The sequence below is a fragment of the Pezoporus wallicus genome, unplaced genomic scaffold (assembly GCF_028554395.1).
Source record: "Pezoporus wallicus isolate ANWC-B61680 ecotype Strahan unplaced genomic scaffold, APGP_CSIRO_Pwel_v1 contig_3710, whole genome shotgun sequence".
Classification (NCBI taxonomy): domain Eukaryota; kingdom Metazoa; phylum Chordata; class Aves; order Psittaciformes; family Psittacidae; genus Pezoporus; species Pezoporus wallicus.
The window spans coordinates 5,604,629-5,626,596 of NW_026640315.1; the positions used below are offsets into that span (position 1 = coordinate 5,604,629).

Below are 21,968 nucleotides of genomic sequence, written 5' to 3' on the forward strand. Positions count from 1 at the left end.
ATCTTTTCTGGCTGCCTGTTTTGGTGTGGACTTCTCTGGAGAGCAAAGGCTTATCCCTTAACCCTCATCTCCCTGCAGGCAGCAGCCTCCTGTGCTGCTGGCTGTGGTTTTCCATCCCCTCATCCCTGCTTCGGCTAACAGCTGGGGGAGCCAGGCTCTCCCTTGGGCCAGCCCCGGGGTCTTACTTGATAGCAGCGACTCACTGTGTCTTTTAACGATAACCTGTATATTGCCCTCAGCCCCTTCACCCGTGTTCCGTGTGACTGCGATGCTCCCTGTTGGAAACTTCCTTCCAGGGAATATTGGGGGGGGGGGGAGGAGTTGGGGGTTGATGTTTGACTGTAATGGTACTGGTAGTAGAGCTGGTGTTAAACGCATGTGAACTAAACCTCCCCAGGGGCTGGAGCCCGATGCGGATGTGCCCTGTGGGGAAAGGACAATAAACACTTGTACTAAACATGCTCCTCAGTGCGGGTTTCTCTGGGCTGAGCTGCTCCAGGCACCCCTCCTGCCCACCCCGCTGGGGTGCTGGGTGAGCTCTAGGCTGGGATTCCATGGAGTGCTTGGGTGTGCGGGGGGCAGCGCTGGCTCCGGATGCCAGACCCCACTGGATCCAAGCCCCTGCATCCCTGGGGCCAACTCCTGCAGCTGCAGGGCTGCCTCTCCCGGGTTCCCCTCCTGCTCCCGCAGGAAGGAGGCAGCATTCCCCCCTCCCAGGGCTGAGCAGGAGGAGTCGGGGGAGCACAGAGGGCATCCCCAACAACGGCCACGGCCCAGTCCCCTCACACAGGGGCCCCAGCCTGGTGCCCATTCCCCCACAGCAGGGCTATGAAGCAGACCCCCATTAGCCATGCGTGCTCAATGCGCTAATTACCCCAGCTCATCAAGCACCCGTTACCAGTACTGCCCTCGCCAATCACGTGATCGCCGCCCGGCGTTGCCTGGCAACGGCAGACGCGGTGCTGCGCGGCCGGGTGTCCCCCGGTCCCCCCGCAGCAGCACCGCCGGTCCCGGGGCCGCAATGGACATCTCGTACCTGTACACGAGGAAGCGCAGCGAGTTCGGCCGGCCCTGCTGCTTCTCCGACCAGGCGGCCATCGTGAACGTGGACATCCCCCCCGACCCCGGCCTGGCCGACAGCTTCGTGCGCAGGGACCCCGTGCACGCCTCCGTGCAGCACAGTGCCGAGATGTCGGAGCACGAGGTAAGGGCTGGGTGCCGGCGGCCTCCCTGGGTGTGAAGCACAGACCCATGGGATGGGTTGGGTTGGAAGGGACCTTAAAGATCATCCGGTTCCAGCCCCTGCCGCGGGCAGGGACCCCTTCCATAGAGCAGCTTGCTCCAAGCCCCGGTGTCCAGCCTGGCCTTGAGCACTGCCAGGGATGGGGCAGCCACAGCTTCCTTGGGCAACCTGTTCTAGTACCTCACCACCCTCATATTAACAGGTTCTTCCCTATCTCCAACCTAAATCTCCCGTTTTATCACCCCTCGTCCTATCACTGCAGTCACTGATGAAGAGTCCCTCTCCTGCATCCTTGTACCCCATTCAGACCCTGGAAGCTGCTCTGAGGTCTCCATGCAACTTCTCTTCTGAACAGCCCCGGTGTTCCCAGCCCATCTTCCTATGGGAAATGAGGGGGAGCGGGGGTTTCACAGCATGGTTTAGGTCGGATTTTGCACCTTTTTGGCTCAAACCTTTGCTCTGCTTCCTCCTGGCCACCCCCAGGTCAACACGGACCGGGTGAAGGTGCAGTCCCGCGGTGTGAACCACGTGGAGGGCGGTTGGCCCAAGGACGTGAACCCGCGCGAGGCGGACCAGACCGCGCGCTTCAGGAAGAAGCTGGAGAAGGACGAGCACTACATCAACGTCATCACACAGCTCGGCACCGTAAGGACCGGGCATGCCCTGCTCCCAGAGCCCCCCGTCCCCTCACGCAGGCAGCTGCCCACAGCCCCTGCCTGTGCTCCCACGTAGCTGATGGAGCACTGCGTCAAGCAGAACAACGCCATCGACATCTACGAGGAGTACTTCGAAGAGGAGGAGATGATAGAGGTGGAGATCGAGCCCCCCTCTGCAAAAACCATCAGTGCCATCAGGTAGCGCGGGCAGCGGGGCTCACCGGGCGCTCCACGCAGCACACGTATCAACCCTCCTCCGGACACACAGGAGCTGGAAAACCCAGCAGCTTTAGGATCGTGCTGGCTGGGTTCGTGGATGGAGAGCCCTGCTGCAGCCCCCTGCTCCGTAACTCCACCCGTTCCTCCCCACGCTGCCCAAAACACTTTGGAGAGAGGTACCGCCGCTCAGGGACTGCTCTGAGCATCTAACAGTGCTTTAAGCACGATTTGATGAATTCTTTATATGCCTCAAAGGTAATTTTCCCATGTCAGGGGCTGTTTAGGTCATTCCTAGAAGTCAGATCCAGTAACATAGCTGGATTCTTAGAAACATATAACTGGAAAGACTTCATTAGATCAACTCTTCTCCTCCCACCCAACAGCCAGGAGAATCATTTCCTGCACTCAATGCTCACGGGTTGTTTTAATTGCAATACCCCCAGTCTCCTTTGGGAGACAGCCATCCCAGGGCCTGCCAAAGCTGTTAGCACGGCTTTATTTGATGTCCTGTTATCCAAAAGGGACCCCAACACAGCCAAGAGGACGGCCACGCACATTTCCTGGTGCCCCAATGCAAGCAAGAAACTGGCAGTGGCTTATTCCATCCTGGAGTTCCAGCAGAGCAAGAAAGACATGAGCCTCGACTCGTACATCTGGGACCTGGGTAAGGGCAGAGCTCAGCAGGCAGCAGTGCTGCCGCTGCGGAAGCACTTTGTGTCTTCGAAGCGTGTAATGGAGCCTCCCAGCCCTCTGGAGGGGGTGAACAGGGGGTTGGGGGTCTGCTTTGACCACGGATCAATGCGGGGAAGGGGAGGAATGGGGCCGGAACGCTGGCTAACAGGTGGGAAACAACCGCTAACATCCCACTGCATCATGAGCTGCGGAGCCTGTGACCACAGCAGGCAGCTGAGCCCCGCTCCGATGTGGTTCTTGTCTTGCTGTGGTTCACTCGTGGTTGATTACGACAGAGGCTGCACAAGCGCAGGTGGAGAATCGCTCGCTCGGACCTGCGTGTTTTGGGGTGAAAAACACCAAGAGGAAGGGTCAGGGTACCACGGGTTGGGGTACCGGGGGTCCCCCTCCTTCCCTGGCTCAGTGGTGCCATGGCCACCTCCTCCAGCCCGGTGTGGAGGAGTGGGTGCAGGAGCACGAGGCTGCTTTGGAGGTGGGTGCTCGCCCTCCAGGCTGCCCCTGCGCTTTGCTCTTCACTCATCCCTTCTTGGCAGAGAACTCCAGCAGGCCCGAGATGGTCCTCAAGCCGCCATCGCCTCTCGTGACCCTGGAATACAACCCCAAAGACTCCTTCGTGCTGGTGGGAGGATGCTACAATGGGCAGATGGGTAAGGAAGATGGATCCATCACAGAATCACAGCGTGGTTTGGGTTGGAAGGGACCTTAGAGCTCCTCCGGCTCCAACCCCTGCCACAGGCAGGGACCCCTTCCATAGAGCAGCTTGCTCCAAGCCCCTGTGTCCAACCTGGCCTTGAACACTGCCAGGGATGGGGCAGCCACAGCTTCTCTGGGCACCCTGTGCCAGCGCCTCAGCACCCTCACAGGGAAGAGCTTCTGCCTAAGAGCTCATCTCAGTCCCCCCTCGGGCAGGTTAAAGCCATTCCCCTTGGCCTGGCCCTACAGACCCTTCCCAAGGGTGAAGCTGCATGAACAAGGGTCTTCATTTTAATTCAGCAAGAGCCTGGCTCCAGCTCTGCTCCCCTCACAAAGACATCGTGGCCTTAGTGCTGCAGCTGGGAATACCCCGGGCAGGGCCTGAAGCCCTGGAGCTTTGCATGCACCTGGAGAGGGGAGGACCCTGCCTGGATCCCTTTGCATGCACTCGGGGCAGCGACACTGCTGTGGGGATCACTGGGGCAGACACAGAGCAGCACATGCACCGTGCCCACCGCCAGCCCCGGATCATGGCATGGCAAGAGCCCAGGAGCATTGCCATCATTTCATGCCCTGCATTGTCCTGTGCTGCTGTTCCAGTGCGTGGAAAGGGCTGCTCTTTGCCAGCTCCCTTTATGGCTCTATTATTTACTCTGTGGTTTAATTGCACCCATTCCGCCCTTTCCCTTCCCCATGGCAGCAGCAGCAGCGCTGGAAGCAGACAGAGCACGTGGGGCAGGGCTGTGCTGCGCGCTCCGGGGTGATGGAGGGCATGGACCTCACCCCGTCCCTCCATCACCTCCAATTACCTAATGAGCAGTGAGCAAGAGGGAGCGCGTGGGGCTCGGTGCCACCATAGACCTTGTGTCAGGGGCAGAGACAGGGAAATGGGGAGAGGGAAATGTGTCTGGGAGGGAACCTGCCTTAGCCAGCATCCTTTGGGATGCAGGAGGGGAGGATCAGGTCACACAGGCTGGTTTTCAGCATCACCGAGTGCAAGAGGCACTGTTTAGTGTTGCCAAGGGGCTGCTCAGAGCACAGCTGGCCCTGCACAACCCCTTGTGCAGAGCAGGGGGGAGCCAGGGGGGCATTGATTGCCTCTGGGGATTGCTGTGCATCTGGCACGGAGTGATGAGAGCTGAGGAAAGGCTCTTTAGGACGTTACCACCCTCCAGGCTGGTGCTTGCAGGTGGTGCTGATTGTGTTATGGCTCAGGGTGGGCATCCCTGGTGCTTGTGGGGCTGGGAGGTGGCGAGGGAGCACCCAGTGAGGTTTGCTCCCATTCTGCCTTGGGCCGTGGGGCAGCATCTCCTTGGGGAAGGTGTGGCAAGCAAAGGAGGCAGGGAAAGGAGATAGTGCAGATCTTACCATCGCCTTTTCCCTCCCAGCTTACTGGGACACCAGGAAAGGGCAGGTGCCCGTGGAGGTGTCCAGCGTGGAGGCCAGCCACAGGGACCCCGTGTACGGAGCCATCTGGTTGCAGTCCAAAACGGGCACCGATTGCTTCTCAGCCTCCACTGATGGGCAGGTAAAGGGCAGGGGCAGGGAGCGGGGCCCTGCACTCACACAGGGACCCCCTGGCAGGAGCTCACAGCCCAAAAGAGCATCCCCAGCCCCCAGGGTTGGCAGCGAGGGCTGGCACAGGGGAGCCCCCAGCACCCTCAGCCCAGGCAGCAGCATCCCTGCAGCCCCGTCCTGCTCCTTGTCCCTGCAGGTGCTGTGGTGGGACATCCGCAAGCTTTCCGTGCCCACCGAGCAGCTGGTCCTGGACATCTCCCGGAAAGGGATCCTCAAGAACGCTCTGGGCGCCGTCTCCTTGGAGTTTGAGAGCACCCTGGTCAGTGAGTGCAGGACCCGGAGCCGGGGCAGGGATCCAGGGCTACAGCACAAGTGACCCAGAGCATGGTGCTGCAGCCCAGGGCCTCTTCCCACCCACCTCTAAGCATCAGGAGTTGATGTTCTCCCAAAACACGGGGTCCCGCTGGCATTTTGGTCTCTGAATCACAGAATCCCAGCCTGGTTTGGGTTGAAGGGACCTTAGAGCTCCTCCAGCTCCAAGCCCTGCCACGGGCACGGACCCCTTCCATAGAGCAGCTTGCTCCAAGCCCCTGTGTCCAACCTGGCCTTGAGCACTGCCAGGGATGGGGCAGCCACAGCTTCTCTGGGCACCCTGTGCCAGCGCCTCAGCACCCTCCCAGGGAAGAGCTTCTGCCTAAGAGCTCATCTCAGTCTCCCCTCGGGCAGGTTAAAGCCATTCCCCTTGGCCTGTCCCTCCGGGCCCTTGTCCCAAGCCCCTCTCCAGGTTTCCTGCAGCCCCTTTAGGCACTGCTATCCCAGTCTTCCAATACCGAAATTCCCCAGCTCCCCCTGCTCCCACAGCAGAGCCCTTTGCTGCCCCACGTGCCGTGGGATCCCATGAGCTGCTGACAGCTCCTGTCTCTCCTCCCACCCTCAGCCCACCAAGTTCATGGTGGGCACGGAGCAGGGCATCGTCATCCTCTGCAACCGCAAAGCCAAGACACCCGCCGAAAAGATCACCTGCACCTACAGCGGCCACCATGGACCCGTCTATGCCCTGAGCAGGAACCCCACGTACCCCAAAATCTTCCTGACAGTCGGCGACTGGACCGCTCGAATCTGGTCGGAGGATGCCAAGGAGTCTGCAATTATGTGGACCAAGTAGGTGCTGGGGTGTGTGCCCTGCAAAAAGTCATCCTTTTGCTGCGGAGCAGCGTGCTGAGGGCTGGTGAACAGCAGGGTCTGCTCTGGTCGAGTCAGGCAGGAGGTGGCGGGGGGGTCCCCAAGGCAGAGCGGTGCCATCACGGCTGAGGGCACTGCAGGAGGTGGCCACGGAGACCCTGAGCCCATCCCCGCTGCATCGGGTCTGCTGGCAGGTACCACCTCGCCTACCTGACGGACGGGTGCTGGAGCCCTGTGAGGCCGGCTGTGTTCTTCACCACCCGCTCAGACGGGACCCTGGACATCTGGGACTTCCTCTTCAAGCAGAACGACCCCTTCCTCAGCCTGAAGGTTGGGTCCGCAGCGGCCCCGGGTCCCTCCAGCAGCAGGCTCCTTGGCAGAGCTGCCCCCCTTGCCCTGCGTGGAGCAGGCAGAGCCAGGGATGGGGTCTCATCCCATCTCCATGGAGCTCGGGATAAGCTCCATCAAGCGGCTCCCCTCAGCCCCAAGCTGTGCCTGGAGCTTCACGCGTAGGCTCCTGTTGTTGGCAACCGCATGGCTTTGCCTCATCCAGCTCATCCTGCCCGCGTCCCGCCATGGGGCATCCCACCAGGGGCAAGTGCCACCGCCTCCCGTCCTCCCTCCCCAGGTGTGTGACGAGCCCCTGTGCAGCCTGCGCGTGCAGGACGACGGCTGCATCGTCGCCTGCGGCTCCAAGGTGGGCACCGTCAGCGTGATGGAGATCTCCTCGGTGCTCTGCACCCTCCAGAGGAACGAGAAGAACCTGGTCAACGCCGTACGTGTGTGTCCGTCCCCCCTCCTCCGAGTGGGCCCCGGCATAGCCAGCACGGGCCGGGTGTGGGGCACGCTGAGCCCGGCGCTCCCCCCCTCACCCTGCCCCAGATGTTCGAGCGGGAGACGAGGAGGGAGAAGATCCTGGAGGCGCGGCACCGGGAGATGCGGCTGAAGGAGCGCGCCCGCTCCGGGAGCAGGGTGATGGAGATGGAGGAGGAGCCGGCAGAGAGCCCCCGGGAGGTGCTGGAGAGGGCCCGGGAGGAGTTCCTAGAGGTGATCCAGGCGGAGCTGCAGAGGAAGGCACGGGCAGAGGCGCAGCAGCTGCACGGCAGGGTACCGGGGATGGGGTGAACCGGCAGCGGGAGCCGGGACTCGCTGCTGTGGGGCGGGGGACAGGGATCGGCCTCTGCCCTTCAGGTTAAGGATCACACTGAGGAGGCAGCTTTGCATGAGGAAGACATCCAGGTGCCTGAGGAAGAGAGCCAGGAGCCCACGGGAGAGGAGGGGAAGAAGGAGGATGCTGCCAAGGTCAGTTGCTGTTCCCCCCCCTTGCTCAGGTTGCTGCTCCGTGGCTCATGTGGGGCTGAGGCTGCTCCGTGGCTGGGCAGAGCTTGGGGGTCTCTGTCTCAGCGAGGTGGTGAGCAGGGGGCCCCACACAGCTCCCTGACCCCACATCTCCCTCCGCAGGAGGAGTAGGAGCGGTGGCTCTCGCAGGAGCCCTCGTGTTGGGCACAGGTACTCCCTGCCCCTCCTGGCTCATTGGGTTTTGAGTCAGGGTGAATAAAGAGTTTTCCACATCACGGATCCTGGTTTCTCACAGCAGGGTTGAGCACGGGGGGGGGGGAATCGCAGCCTCTCGCTCCTCTCCCCTCCTCAGTTCCTGACCATGGCAAAGCATCCCCAGCCCAAGGAGCAGAGCAGGGACCTGGCGGTGCCAGCAGGGTCCCGGTGCAGCACCGTGCCCCTTGCAAGCTGCAGAGTGATGCAGAGCAAAGCCCCAGGGCCCCAGCCCGCTGCTGTCCCTGCAGGAGCAGCCTGCGGAGCCTGGGCTGGCATTATCCGTGCTGGGTAAAGACCTGCTGCTTAACCCCCGTGAATCATTAACCAGGCACCTCCAGCTCCAGGCTGGGAGCTCCGAGGGGCAGGGAAGGAGCAGAGCACCAGGTCTGCAGCTTCGCAAGCACCTCATTAGGGGCCTGCCCTGGTTGTCTCAGTAAGGAGAGGTGGGAAGGTGCTTCCCCAGCCATGCAAAGCCCCTTCCCCAGGTGCTGGGGTCCCTGTGCCCCTCCAGCTGCCCCCACCCCCTGGCAGGAGCAGCGCCCATCACTCATCACCAGGAGCGGTGCCAGCACCAGCGGCAAGGATGGATGGAGTCACTGGAGCCGAGCCCATTGCCCTGCCAGAGAGAGGCCAGACTCTGTGCCAGGAGAGCGGGATGAGCACCCATCCTGCCAGCCCAGCACCAGGCAGCATCTCCCCGAGCCAGCCCAGCTGGGGGCAATGGGCAGGGGTAGGGATGGGAGCCAGCTCTGCCCATGCCAAACCCACCCCAAAGATGTCCCACATGCCCCGTGTTCGTTTTCTGGCTTTATTAGGCAGGGGTGGAGGTGCTCGGGCAGGGTGGGGGTCTGGACCCCCCACCCTGGGCACGCACCCAGCTCACCACTGAGCTGCCGGGTGCTGGGTACGTGGGACAACAGCCAGAGCCATCGCCATGGCTTCATCACCCGGCACGGAGGGACCCAATGCCACAGGGGTGGCATCACAGGAAGGCCGGGCTGTTCCTGTCCCCATCTTCTTGCCTATTGGGGTTTGTGAGCCAGGATGTGCCCGTGTGTTACCTCCTGCATCACCTGCACGGGGCTGGGGGCTCCCAGTGTCATCACAGAATCACGGCGTGGTTCGTGTTGAAGGGACCTTAAAGCTCCTCCAGCTCCAGCCCCTGCCACGGGCAGGGACCCCTTCCATAGAGCAGCTTGCTCCAAGCCTCTGTGTCCAACCCGGCCTTGAGCACTGCCAGGGATGGGGCAGCCACAGCTTCTCTGGGCACCCTGTGCCAGCGCCTCAGCACCCTCGCAGGGAAGAGCTTCTCCCTAAACTCTAATCTAAATCTACCCTCTTTCAGCTTAAATCCACTCCCCCTTGTCCTGTCACTACAGGTCCTAGTGCAAAGCCCCTCTTCAGCCAGCTCCCCACGGGCACCCAGGGACAGGGATGGAGCAACGGAGACGGGACATGGCAGGGGGACAACAGGGGAGGGACGGGGACCGGAGAGCCCGGCCCTGGGATCCCCGGCACAGGGACCTCCATCTACCTACGGGCAGAGCCAAACACAACCCCCCCCGTGGGGCTGGGAGCAGTCCAGCAGCGGGGCCCCTCTCCGCCTCGTTACTTCTTCACCTTGATGAGGGAGTGGTACACGGGCTTGACGATGATGTGGAGGTGCAGGGAGTTGTCGATGAGGTACTCGGAGGCGCGCTTCTGCAGGTCGGCGTGCGCCAGGAAGTCGGGCGCCTCGTCGGAGCTCTGGTGGAAGCTGTACGCGTGCTTCACCAGGACGCGGCCCTGCTGCCGCACGCCCACCAGCACCGTCTTCTGGAAGCTGACCCCGGCGAAGTCGGGGCTGCTCATGGCCGGCGTGACCACGAGCCGGGGCCGCCCGTCCTCGATGCGCGCGGGCTGCACGGCGCCCGGCACCGTATCCGAGTAGACGGGGCGCAGGCTGACGGGCAGCCAGCGCGGCGAGAACAGCGCGTTCCACGTCACCCTCTTCCCGGCGTCGTGGCTGCTGGGCCCCAGCTGCGTCTGGAAGCTGGTGCTGCGGTCGTCCCGCGCCGGGTTGTTGATGACCCACTGGGAGCCCCAGCTGGGCGCGAGGTAGTTGCGGGGCAGGAACATGCTGCAGTTGACGTCGAAGTACTTGGCGAAGTGGAGCGGGGAGGCGGCGTGGAACTGGAAAGCCTGGAAGAGCAGGTCCTGCACCGCGCCGCGGTGCCGCGCCAGCACCGCCGACTGCGCCTGCAGCCGGAAGAGCTGGCTGGGGGGAATCATGGGGTACCGGATGGCGCGCAGCACCCGCTCGGCCACGGCAGGCTCGGGCTGCCGCCGGCCCAGCCAGCCCTCCACGGCGGTGTAGAGCTCCAGCTCGCTGTGCAGCACCAGGTCGGAGCGCTCCAGCAGCAGCAGCAGCAGCTCCGCGCTCACCGAGCCCCACTCGGCGCTGCTAAGCACCGCAGAGAGGTTCCAGGCCAGGAACTGGAGGCAGCTCTCCTGCAGCGCCGCGTCCCCGATGCGCACGGCGTAGTGGTACCAGCCCACCACGTGCCCCTGGCTCGACTCGCTGGCCAAGTGGCTCTTCATGTACTCGGCCACGCCGCGCTGCAGCCCCCACACCCGGTACTTGCTGGCCAGCTGGTGCATGGGGATGGCTTGGTGCAGCAGGATGGAGACCCCCCCACAGTACAGGTACCTGGGGCAGAGTGTGGGGACGTGATGCTGGGGTCCCCCAGGCCCCTTCCCAGCCCTGACACAGGCTCCATCAGCCCAAGGGAGCATCCTCTCTCCTGGGCTGCATCTCTCCAGGTGTCCCCATCCCATGAAAACATCCCTTTTCCTTAGCTGCATCCCTCCCAGGCATCCCATCCTTTTGGGTCCCAGGGGAGCATCCTTCTTCTTTGACTGTATTCTCCTGGGTACCCCATCCTTCTGAGTTCCTATGGTCCCTAGAGAGCATCCTTCTTTGTCTACATCCCTCTCGTTATCCCCATCCCATGGAGTCCCATCCGGGCGCCATCCTTAGCTGCATCCCTCCAGTCATCCTTCCCGTTGAGTCCCCATAGTCCCCAGAGGAGCATCCTCCCTTCATGGCTGCATCCCCCCCACCAAGCCCATCCCACCGTGGTCCCCAGAGGAGCATCTCTCCTCGTCTCCATCCCTCCGAGCATCCCCATCCCATGGGGTCCCCATGGGAGCTGCATCGCTGCCGCTGTCCCCATGCCGTGGGGTCCGCAGGTACCTGATGAACTTCTCGAAGAGCGCGGCGGTCTCAGGGGGCTCGTGCAGGGTGAGGACACTCTGGTTGCGCAGGAGGCTCTCGAAGACCTCGCTCTGGAGGCTGAGCAGCAGCTGGTGCGTGTGGAAGACCTTGGCCTCGTCGGAGGCCGCCGTGCGCACCCGCAGCACCGAGTCGCTGCTGTTGCTGTTGTGCAGCAGCTCCTGCAGCCGCTGCAGCAGCGTCAGCGAGTGGTTGATGGTGGCGGCCGTGGCCTCACCGCTCAAGTCGGCTTTTTGGGCTGGGGGGAGATGGGACCGTCCCAGAGCTGCGCCCCAGGAGCCAGGCACAGCAGAGCAGGGTCCGGTTGTGGGGTTGGGTGGGTAATGGGCAGCCTGGCTCTGTGCACATCCTCCCCTCTCCCACCCCAGTGCCAAAGAGCTGCCTGGTGCCAAGGGGGCGTGGGGAGGACCAAGGGCACATGGGAACATTTGTGTCCTGAGGAGCCAAAAACCTGCTTTTCTGCAGCAAAAGGGGTGAGACCACCATGTCCCAGGCTGGGACGTGCTGGGAAATGGCCCTGTGCCGGGCAGCGCTGGCTCACAGCCCGGTCTGCAGCCCTGATCCCAGCCCTGCTGCAGCAGAGTGAGCCCTGGGCATCACCCCCAAACCCTGCATTCCGGACTGACCCATGGGGCACCCGAGAGTCCCTGGATGGGGGGAGCCAGTTACCCTGTGCCCATGCACCCAGGGATGGGTTCCCATGTTCCGAGCTGCCTGGAGACCCCGGCTGTCCTGGTGTCACTGCTGATCTGTGCCCGGTGCCATCGCTGATGCTGTGAACCAGCATCTCCTTCCCAGCCAAATTTCACTCCCGTCCTCCTGGCCCCAGCTCAGGCGTGCACCAGGGGTGACCGTGCCCCCATGCCCATGTCCCTCCAGTGCTGGGCTCCCAGCAGGGATCGGAGAGGGATGTGGGAATGTGAAACAGGGGTCTCTGTGCTCCTGTGGGCGTAGGGAGCCTTCCCCTCTCATTCCTGCCACAACTCCCACCCGCTTCCCGGAGCATCCTTCTTCCAGGATGAATGTGGCTCCATCTCTCTCAAATCCCATCTTGCTCCCAGCGAGCCGTCCGATCACCCTTCCCAGTGCCAGCTTACACCCAGCTGAGCAGGGATGGAGATGGGCATGAGGATGAAAACGAAGATGAGGATGAGGAGCTCTTCGCCCCATGGTGCTGGACATTGCTGCCGGCAGCACCGAGTTTTCCATGGGCACACCTCTAACCACCAGCACCTCCCTGGCACCGTGGGGCACAGCCGTGGGGCTCAGCACATCCATGAGCCGCATCCATCCCTCCCAGTTCACCACAGTGGCTGCTGGGGAGCTGTGCTCAGCTTCCCATGGGCACCACCGGCCACCCACACCGCAGCCCAGCCCCACCATGGTACCCGGCAGTGGCAGAGGGGTCCCTCCATGCCTCCCCCCGGCACGGCCGCCCTTACCCGCTTGCACGGTGAGGAGGAGGAGGAGGAAGGCAGCGGCGCAGCCCCAGCGCCGGCCGGGCCGGGTGCCCGTCAGCCTGGCCATGGCTTCGCAAGCGCATCTGCCGGGGCTCGGCGCGGCACCGGCACACGCCGGGCGCTTATGTAGGCCACGAGCCCGCCACATCGATTGGTGGAAACTGGGACCGGCCGTTGCCAAGGGAACCGCATCCAGCCCCCATCCATCCCACCCTGAGCCCGGACCCCAGCCCCGCACCCCGGGGTGCTGTGGTGGGGGAGCCCCGGCACACCATGGGGGCGAATCCATTCACCGCAGCCCTGCGCCGTGCCGGAGCCCCACGCATGGCTGCAGCCCTTTGTGCGCCTGGGACACATCAGTGGGGTCTTTGCATTCAGGGCACAGCTCTTTATGGCCTCCCCGCTCCCCCCCAGCTCATGGGTATTCATGCCGACAGCAGCCCATCACCATGGCATCCGGGCTGCCGGCAGGAACTGCCTGCCCTTTTCCCAGCCTTTGCAGCCAAGAGGCTGCCTGCGCCGTGCAAGTGCCCAGTCCCGGCCTCCTCTGGCTCCCTGCCTGCCCCAACACCTCTTGTGGGGCTTTGGGGTGGGAGCACAGAGTCTCTGAACCCCACTTTTGGCTTTGGCCCCAATGGCATCAATGGGAGGGAGCCAGGACCCCAGGTGGGATGGAGATGGGGGACAGACCCCACAGATGGAGGCTTTCAGGGACACGGCAGCTCCTCACCCACTGCTGGACCCCCCCCATGAAGGTACTGGGGGGCTGCCAGGCCGGGCAGGAGCCCCACAGCTCGGTGCTCCCCAGGCAGGAGCAGTGGCACCACTGCACAAGGTCACTTTGGGGTGCAGCAGGACCCCGCCTCCTGGGGACACCGCCGGGGAGATGCTGTGACCTTCCTGGCAGTGCCGGATCCCCCCCCAGGAGGATGCTCACCAGTCCCGGTTATCGAGCAGCCGTCCAGGCTGACGGGATGAGCGCTGGTGCCTGCGGTGCTGCCGCTCGGCGTTCAGCTGCCAGCGAGGTGACAGCGCCGGGTGCCTGGGGTCCGGTTCACACCACGCTCCCTCCTCAGCACCCACGGAGGGGATGCCCCGTGCCACAGCCACCGCTGCCAGCACCAGCACCCTGCAGCCGGCAGGATGGGGCCGGGGTGCTTCCTGGGGTGAAGGTGGTCACCGAGGCATGCGGTGGGGTGGGATGGGCAAGGGGGCTCCAGCAGAGCGGGGGGTGCTCAGCCCATCTGCCCCTTTGAGTCAGCTTGCCTGGCCCTGGCCTCGTGCCCCCGGTGCCAACGCCGTGGCCGGGGCTGCTTTAGTGCCAGCGAGGGCTTCTGAGGACACGTTTGCCATGGGCTCATGCGGGAGCAGAGGCAGGGCTGAGGAGCCTCATCCCCGAGCACAGCCGTGGTCCAGGGGGGTGAGCCAGGCTTAGATGGGGTCTCCAGATGTTGAGCTCAACAGATGTTGACGCAGCGCCCGCGCGGGGGGGGGGGGGGAATGGGATCACCCATCTGGCCCTGATCCATGGATGGAGGGGCTGGGGATGAGCCACCCCTTGTGCCGTGCTCCCATGGGGCACGGGAGCCCCAGGAGCGCGGTGCAAGCAGAGCCCGCAGCCCAGGGCAGCATTCCTGCCTCGCGGGGAAGCGCAGGGGGACGAGGGGCCCCCGCTGCAGCACAGCCGGTTAATGGCTCACCACATCCACCGATGCCTCATTTAACCACCCGCCTGCAAAACAACAGCTTGTGCCCGGTGAGCCGTGGCACGGTGCCAGCACAGCCCGCCCCACACAGCCCAGAGACCCTCGTGTGCCCCATGGCTGGCCACAGAGCATGGGGGGGACGACATAGGGGACCGTGGGGCTGGTGTTGGTGGTCACCAGGGGACAGAGCATCCATACACCCCCCACACACACACTGTGCTGCTGGGGAAACTGAGGCACGGGCAGCCTTTCCCTCCACGCTGGGCCATGGGTGGGCACCCAGGCACAGACAGAGCAAAGCCTGGCAGGGGCACACAAAGCACACACGAGGACATTCACATGTGCACGCTCCTCTGAGTGCACAGAGGTTGGCCCCAGACCCCTTGTGTGGCATAGACCTTGGGGGGGGGGGCAAGCTGTCCCCAGGCACCTGCACCACCACCCCCCCATTGCCCTGGGTGCGGGGATGAGCTCTGTCACAGTCACTCAGGACTGGGGCACCCTCCCCAGGTGACCCCATCCCTGGCTCCCATGGGAGCAGCGAGGCTCGGGGACGTCACCCGTGCTCTGCTAGCCCAGCCCGTGGCTCTGCCCACGCTGCTCTCCCTCCGCCCCACGTCCCTTGAGCCCCGGGAGGCTGTGCCATGTGCCCACGGTGCTGGAGGGGACCAGGACACCGACGGCGACACAGCCACCGGTGAGGACACGGACACCGGCAGGGACACCGGCAGGACGGGGACACCGGTGCCTCTCCGGGCCCAGGGAAGGTGGCATCGCACACCGGGACGGTGCCACAGGGGCCACCAAGGTGAGACCCCACCTCCTGCAGGGCTTGGGGTGCTGGATCCGGGCAGGGGGGGGACAAAAGGGGACCAGACAGGGACCAGACCCCCCAGCAGAGCAAACGGGACCGGGCTGGGAGAGGGTTAACGCGCTCCAGCCTCAGCTGCAGGCGATCGATGCCCCCGTTCCCTGGGGGATGTGAGGGGCTGGAGGCGCTGCTGCTGCTGAGCCAGACCTAATTTGCAGTTAATTGGCAGCCCCCTGCGCACCCTCTTACCCCTCCCAATCCCACCCAGCCTGGGCTCAGCTCTGGCCCCATCCCAGCCGGGAGCAGAGGCCAAAGCCCCTCGGCCCCAGGGCTGGAGAGGTGGGAACCCCCCGAGGCACTGCTGCGGGGACACATCTATCGCTGGGGGGGGGGGCGGAATGGGAGAAGCAGCTGTGGGAAACGTGCCCCCCCCCCCGGCCCTGGAGCCGTCGGGAGACCGCGGTGAGTGGACCTGGAGCAGTTTGGGGTCCCTGTGGGGCCAGGGGCGGGCTGGGACCGAAGCTGTGCTCAGTACCCCCACACTGGGCTCAGGACCCCCCCCCTGCGCCCCGGCTCTGGGGCCTGGGGTCGCCGTAGCCCAGGAGATGCTGATTCTTTTGGATGGGGGATTCTGACCAATCAGAGCGCAGCGCTCAGATTTGGTTTCCCCATTCATGGAAGACGCCTCTCTGATTGGGTAAAGCCTGTGCCCCTCTAACCAATAGGAGCGTGGAGTTCGGGACGCCTGGGTTTATGAATGGTGGGGGGCAGAATGGGACCGATTGGGGTGCGGGGTCCGGGCAGGGGTACAAGCGTACAGGCATGGTCTCTGCTTCATGCAGGGCGGCCCGGGGAGCTGGCAAAGGACTTAGCTAAAAGCCTGGGGATGGCCAATGCCCTTGGTGCCCCTGGAACCCCCCTCCGGCACCCATCTAAGAACGTGGTGTTTTAATCTGGTTTCCTTCAAGGCCATAACCAAGGAGCATCTGCAGTTGTAGGGGCCACCCTCTGGGGATGGGGACTGTCACCATGGTGGACCCATGAAGGCTGGATCCCAGGTCCCTTGTCCCTCAGCACCCATGGGTGTTCTATCATGGGCAGACATGGAGGCAGGCCTGGGGCAAGTGCACCCATGGGAGCCAAGCCCCTGTGCCATGTCCCACCTGGGTGCCACCAGGGCCCTCAGCCCCCTGATGTTCCCTGTCTCCCCTCGCAGCCGGTCCGTGGTGGAAGGCGATGCTCTCAGTGCCCAACAGCACAGCGGAGGTGTGGACCAGTGAGGCAGCATGGCTGGAGCTGGAGCGGTCACCCTGCATGGTCGGCATCATCCCCATCGTGTATTACAGTGTCCTGCTGGGGCTGGGGCTGCCAGGTGAGGGGCTGAGCCTCTGCAAGGGGGGCTGAGCCGTGCATCCTCAACGCAGGCCATGCTCTTGGCTCCCATCCCAGCCCTGGGGTTTTGGGGATGGGGAGGAGAGTCCTCAAGGGTCCACAGCCCCAGCTGTGGAGCTCAGCTCTAAAGGCCGGCCCCTGGGGCAGGAGGCGCAGCAGCAGCAGGGACAGATGGTATTTGTGCTGCTTGGGCTGCCACATGGAGGAGATTAATCAGCTCAGTAAATCCCCAATGCAGCGTGATATTTATAGCTCCACACCCAGCTGGGACCTGCAGCCGCTCACCCCACAGCCCTGGGAGAGCCCGGGCACCCCTGGGGTGCTGGGTGCTGCAGGGGGCCTGTGAGCCCCCAGGTCTCACAGAATCACAACATGGTTTGGGTTGGAAGGGAGCTCCTCCAGCTCCAACCCCTGCCATGGGCAGGGACCCCTTCCATAGAGCAGCTTGCTCCAAGCCCCTGTGTCCAACCTGGCCTTGAGCACTGCCAGGGATGGGGCAGCCACAGCTTCTCTGGGCACCCTGTGCCAGCGCCTCAGCACCCTCCCAGGGAAGAGCTTCTGCCTAAGAGCTCAGCTCAGTCTCCCCTCGGGCAGGTTAAAGCCATTCCCCTTGGCCTGGCCCTTGTCCAAAGCCCCTCTCCAGGTTTCTTGCAGGTTCACCACACGTTGCTCCCTTCCGCACACCTTTCTCACCACCACGCATCGCTCCCCTCCCTCCAGTGAACCTCCTGACTGCCGTGGCCATGTTCCGCCTGGCCACAAGGACCAAGAAGTCATCGTACTGGTACCTGCTGGCCCTGACCACCTCCGACATCCTCACCCAGGTCTTCATTATCTTTATGGGCTTCATCCTGCAGACAGCCATCCTGGCGCGGGCTGTGCCCAGCGCCTTCATCCACACCATCAATGTCCTGGAGTTCACGGCCAACCACGCTTCCACGTGGATCACAGTCCTGCTCTCCGTGGACCGCTACGTGGCCCTCTGCCACCCGCTGCGGTACCGCACGCTCTCCTACCCACAGCGCACCCGCAAGATCATCGCAGCCGTGTTCGCCGTGGCCCTGGCCACGGGCATCCCCTTCTACTGGTGGTTGGACATGTGGCGCGACGCCGACCCCCCCACCGCCCTGGATATGGTGCTCAAGTGGGTGCACTGCATCACCGTCTACTTCTTGCCCTCTAGCATCTTCCTGGCCACCAACCCCATCATCATCTGCAAGCTGAAGCAGCGGAGGCGCTCGGGGGGCGGCCGGCCCTACGTGAGTAAGACCACAGCCCTCCTCCTGGCTGAAACCACCGTGTTCACCGTGCTCTGGGCTCCCCGCACCATCGTCATGATCTGCCACCTCTACGTGGCCTCGGTCAAGCGGGACTGGCGCGTGCACTTGGCCTTGGACATCGCCAACATGGTGGCCATGCTCAACACCGCCCTCAACTTCTTCCTCTACTCCTTGGTGAGCCAGACCTTCCGCCGCACGGTGGCCGAGGTGCTCCGGGCCCACCTCCGTCACGGCCCCCGGCACGCCAGCACCCGCTTCCCACATCCAGCCCTGAAAGTGCTGCAGCCGGGCGCTGGCACTGCCCTCTGAGCCGTGCATCACTCCAGGACCTGGTGAGACCCTGCCCCAGGGACGCTGCCCCTTGTCCCCCATCCCAGGGAACCCAGCGGGCACGGCTGCCCCATGGCAAGGGGTGATGGGTGCAGATGAGCTGCTCCAGCCCTGGTGAGGATGCGGTGCCGGTGGCATGGTCCTTCCTCCATAAACTGCTGTGCTGAGACCAAAGCTCTGCCTAGGTCTGGCTCCCTGTGAGCAGCCCGATGGGGTCCCTCTGCATCAGCACCCCCAGGCACAGGGTCCCAGCCCACCCCATTGCTCCGGAGCATCCATAGGGTGTTGACTGCACCATTCCCAACTGCAGGACCTGGCACACAGTAAGACCCCAGCTCCAGGGGCTGCAAGGCTGAAGCCCCCGGGTGCACCCAGCACAGGGGTGCAGCATCTCCCACCGAGGTGGCTCAGGGTGCTGCCCTGCACCGAGCGCACCCAGCACCAGTGCTGCCCTCCCACTTACACCAGTGCCAAGCTGGCTGTGGCGCTGTGCGAGCGGCTGTGCCAGCCCGTCCCCAGCTGCCACCAGAGGGCAGGGATGGGTCGCCCTGCGGAGCTGGCACCCCGCAGACCCCAGCCCTCAGCATAATCCCCCCCCTTTCGAGCCCCATTCGAGCCTTTCCGGTGGAATTCCCAAGAGACCGGGCAGGACAGCATCCGGGGGGGCTGCTCCGGAGGACTGGGGCCCAAGCAGGGCATGAAGACCCCGCTGCTCTCCCCACTGAGCCCTGTCTGTGCCTGGCATTGGGGTGGGATGGGGTGCAGCATTTGCCCTCAGTGTGAATGTGGGATGAGCCAGAAGCTTAACTATGGGGCTGACCCACAGCAGCACCCAGAGCCCCGCAGCCGGATGGTTGCCTTGCAGGGGCAGACCCCACCGGTGATGCTGCTTTGTACCAGTCGGGATGCGTGCTCCCGGTGACAGGGTTAAAGCCAGACCTGGCGGCGCGGGTGGTACCTGGGAGGTGCTCGCTCCATTAGTTCTGGCACTTGAGGAGAGCAGGCTCGGGAAGGGATTAGTTATTAACCCGGGCAGCGCCTCCCACCCGCCGGACTCCCCTCGCGGGGGCTTCCAGGGCTGGATCCCCCCCCTGGAGCCCTTCCCCGGGGCTGGAGGGGCCACCTCGGCCGGCAAAGGCAGCGCTTGGCAGGAGCCCCAGCCCCGCTCGCGGCCGCCACCGGCCCCCCCTCGCCAACCGGTGCTTATTTACTTGGAGAGGGAGGTGGAAATGTGCTGACCGCGTCCGCCGAGGGGCTCCGGGCTGGACGCAACCGGCTCGGCTGGAAACCAGCTCCTCAGCCTTGCTGCGAGGGGCACAGAGGCGATCAGACGCAGGGGAGCCGGGGCTCGGTTGGCCGTGCCACAGAGCCGCTGCACCAGCGGGCACCCAGCCCCGCAGCTCCATAGGAAAGGTAAGCCTGGAAAAACTGCTGCCGGCGAGCGGTGTTTGTGGAGCGAGGCGGCGGGGAAAGCCTGGCCTTGGTCCCGGGGCTGTGCGAGCTGCATCCCGGCACCTCAGTGCGGCTGCTGCGCCGAGGGACCCGCTCTGCCCCGTCCCATCGTGGCCATCAAGCTCCACAGCCCAGCCTGGGCACTGGGGAACCGGGACCGGGCTCTGCCCTCGCCGAAAGGGGCTGTGCCAGGCACCAGCCGCCCCGGCACGTGGCCGTAGGAGGGGACCGAGGGCAGCCGGTCCCTTGCTGCGCATGGTTGGTCCCTCCAAGGCAGCCAGCCCCTGGTGGCATCGCACCCAAGCAGGCAGCCGCTGAGGGGGTGTTTCTGCAGGACCTACACAAACCCCAAGGGGGTGCAGCCAGGAGGGCCCCCATGGGAAGGGGGAAGGAAACCACTTGGTGTGGGGGGGACGCGGAGGTGGAAGTGCCCATAGGGCAGCCTCGGTGGGATGGACGCCTGCCAGTGTCTCCATGGCCGGAGCCGGGGGTTTGGGGGGGGGGGGGGGGGGGGGCTCGTGCTGAGTCAGCAGCCGGGAAACCCGCGCGGCGGCAGGAAGCAGAGGCAGGAAGCCGCATGCACCGCGGCCTCCGCAGCCCCGGGTCAGGGCCCTGCGGGTCTGAACCGGCTCCGTGGGGAAACTGAGGCACGAGAGAGGCCACCGCAGAGCTCCTGCATCCGCACCCATGTGAGAGCACACACACGGGCACGGGCCCCGGCAGGGAGGGTGATCCTGCCCCAAACACCGTCCTGAAGCTCTTTGGGAAGATGAAGAGCATGCAGCTGCAGCACCCATGGGATGGCGGCGGTGGCTGCAGCACCCAAGGGATGGCGGCGGTGGCTGCAGCACCCATGGGATGGCAGCGGTGGCTGCAGCACCCATGGGATGGCGGCGGTGGCTGCAGCACCCATGGGATGGCAGCGGCGGCTGCAGCACCCATGGGATGGCGGCAGTGGCTGCAGCACCCATGGGATGGCGGCGGCGGCTGCAGCACCCATGGGATGGCGGCAGTGGCTGCAGCACCCATGGGATGGCAGCGGCGGCTGCAGCACCCATGGGATGGCGGCAGTGGCTGCAGCACCCATGGGATGGCGGCAGTGGCTGCAGCACCCAAGGGATGGCAGCAGTGCCTGCAGCACCCATGGGATGGCGGCGGTGGCTGCAGCACCCATGGGATGGCAGCGGTGGCTGCAGCACCCATGGGATGGCAGCAGCGGCTGCAGCACCCATGGGATGGCGGCGGTGGCTGCAGCACCCATGGGATGGCGGCGGTGGCTGCAGCACCCAAGGGATGGCGGCGGCGGCTGCAGCACCCAAGGGATGGCGGCGGTGGCTGCAGCACCCAAGGGATGGCGGCGGTGGCTGCAGCACCCATGGGATGGCAGCGGTGGCTGCAGCACCCATGGGATGGCGGCAGTGGCTGCAGCACCCAAGGGATGGCGGCGGTGGCTGCAGCAGCCAGCCCAGACACGCTCCAGCCCTCGTGCCGTGGGTGCTGCCAGCTCGGGCTCTGCCTCCCGTTCTCCTGGGGTTGTTTTCGGCCCGGGCCGGGGGAGGACCCGCCCGAGGCTCATTGAGCTTTCCTCTGCATCCTTCACCCTCTCGCTTCACCCTCCCAGAATAGCAGCGCCTGCCTCCTGGAAACCTCCCCCAGGGCACCCTCAGTCTCCAGGGGCTTTCCCTTCCCCTGAGCCCCAGGGATGGGGTGGCTGCGGGGTGCCCATGCCCGGCTCCGTGGTGCACAGGGGACACCCTCCCTGGTACAGGGACCACCAGGCACCATTGGCTCCCCCAAGCCGGGGCTGCCCTGGACCCCAGCCCATTGCAGGAAGGGTTTTTCTGGGGCCCCGCTGCCCTGCCAAAGGCTCGGGCTTTATCCGTCAGCTGACATTCCTCCGGGAGGCCCCTCCGGGCCTGAGCCTCAGGGTTTCCCGATGGGAACACCGCGGTATATCCTCACTGGGGAGCCCTGCTCCCGGCTCCCACCCAGGAGCCCACCCGCGAGCTGGGGGTTGGTGGCCCAGCACCAAGAGGACTCAGTTCAAGGCCCCGTGTGGGTGATGCTGCCCCAGTAGAGCCCCCCCCCTGCTCCATCCCTTGTCCCTTTGGGGGGGGTCTTTCGGGTGGGGCCCGAGCTCGGCAGGGCCGGGCTAACGCAGCTCCTGCGGGCTGAGCCCGCACAGATTCATTCCATTGACGGCTCCTGAGCCCACCCCCGCGTCCAACGCCCCCCAATCCCAAGCTCTGGCCCCACTCCCGCCCCTTCATCCCCCGCCGTGCCCCGGGGCAGGCTCCCCCTCCCAGTGCGGGGTCCCCGGTTCCCTCCGCCCGGTGCGGGACGGGGCAGGTCCCTGCCAGCCCCGGCTGAGCCGCACCTCGGGGAGGGGCAGGGCCGGGCAGGCGCGGACGGTGCGGCGGGACCGGGGCTCGCCCGGCGCTGCACGGCGCGGAGGAGCGAGGGGAGCGGCTGCGCACCGGGCGCTGGAGCCGGTGAGTGGGGCCG

At 64.8% G+C, this 21,968-nt stretch overlaps 3 protein-coding genes across 3 annotated transcripts; 2 read left to right on the forward strand and 1 right to left on the reverse strand.

Annotated features, from left to right (window-relative positions):
- Window positions 1–1,017: 1,017 nt before the first annotated feature.
- On the forward strand, window positions 1,018–7,689 carry DNAI2 (dynein axonemal intermediate chain 2). The gene is made up of 13 exons (XM_057418523.1): window positions 1,018–1,204; window positions 1,727–1,888; window positions 1,976–2,097; window positions 2,640–2,782; window positions 3,345–3,458; window positions 4,893–5,032; window positions 5,219–5,341; window positions 5,960–6,183; window positions 6,399–6,534; window positions 6,833–6,979; window positions 7,087–7,311; window positions 7,396–7,506; window positions 7,666–7,689. The coding sequence occupies exons 1-13, from the start codon at window positions 1,022–1,024 to the stop codon at window positions 7,672–7,674; spliced, it is 1,839 nt and encodes a 612-aa protein (XP_057274506.1). The 5' UTR covers window positions 1,018–1,021; the 3' UTR covers window positions 7,675–7,689.
- Window positions 7,690–8,879: 1,190 nt separating this feature from the next.
- Window positions 8,880–12,675, reverse strand: BTBD17 (BTB domain containing 17). The gene is made up of 3 exons (XM_057418632.1): window positions 12,475–12,675; window positions 10,990–11,270; window positions 8,880–10,443 (listed from the first exon to the last, which is right to left on the reverse strand). Exons 1-3 carry the CDS (start codon window positions 12,638–12,640, stop codon window positions 9,367–9,369), a joined length of 1,524 nt encoding a protein of 507 aa, XP_057274615.1. The 5' UTR covers window positions 12,641–12,675; the 3' UTR covers window positions 8,880–9,366.
- Window positions 12,676–16,189: 3,514 nt separating this feature from the next.
- On the forward strand, window positions 16,190–18,164 carry GPR142 (G protein-coupled receptor 142). Its single transcript, XM_057418633.1, has 2 exons — window positions 16,190–16,381; window positions 17,122–18,164. Exons 1-2 carry the CDS (start codon window positions 16,246–16,248, stop codon window positions 17,988–17,990), a joined length of 1,005 nt encoding a protein of 334 aa, XP_057274616.1. The 5' UTR covers window positions 16,190–16,245; the 3' UTR covers window positions 17,991–18,164.
- Window positions 18,165–21,968: the final 3,804 nt, after the last annotated feature.

What these genes read in the sequence shown, in the direction of transcription:
- DNAI2 (XM_057418523.1), top strand. Translation starts at nt 1,022, where the DNA reads ATGGACATCTCGTACCTGTACACGAGGAAGCGCAGCGAGTTCGGCCGG. An exon ending in AAAACCATCAGTGCCATCAG is followed by an intron (nt 2,098 to 2,639) that starts GTAGCGCGGGCA and finishes GTTATCCAAAAG; the next exon opens with GGACCCCAACACAGCCAAGA. An exon ending in CTCGTACATCTGGGACCTGG is followed by an intron (nt 2,783 to 3,344) that starts GTAAGGGCAGAG and finishes CCTTCTTGGCAG; the next exon opens with AGAACTCCAGCAGGCCCGAG.
- BTBD17 (XM_057418632.1), bottom strand. Translation starts at nt 12,640, where the DNA reads ATGTGGCGGGCTCGTGGCCTACATAAGCGCCCGGCGTGTGCCGGTGCC. An exon ending in CCTCCTCACCGTGCAAGCGG is followed by an intron (nt 11,271 to 12,474) that starts GTAAGGGCGGCC and finishes ATCTCCCCCCAG; the next exon opens with CCCAAAAAGCCGACTTGAGC. An exon ending in TCGAGAAGTTCATCAGGTAC is followed by an intron (nt 10,444 to 10,989) that starts CTGCGGACCCCA and finishes TGCCCCAGGTAC; the next exon opens with CTGTACTGTGGGGGGGTCTC.
- GPR142 (XM_057418633.1), top strand. Translation starts at nt 16,246, where the DNA reads ATGCTCTCAGTGCCCAACAGCACAGCGGAGGTGTGGACCAGTGAGGCA. An exon ending in GCTGGGGCTGGGGCTGCCAG is followed by an intron (nt 16,382 to 17,121) that starts GTGAGGGGCTGA and finishes CCCTCCCTCCAG; the next exon opens with TGAACCTCCTGACTGCCGTG.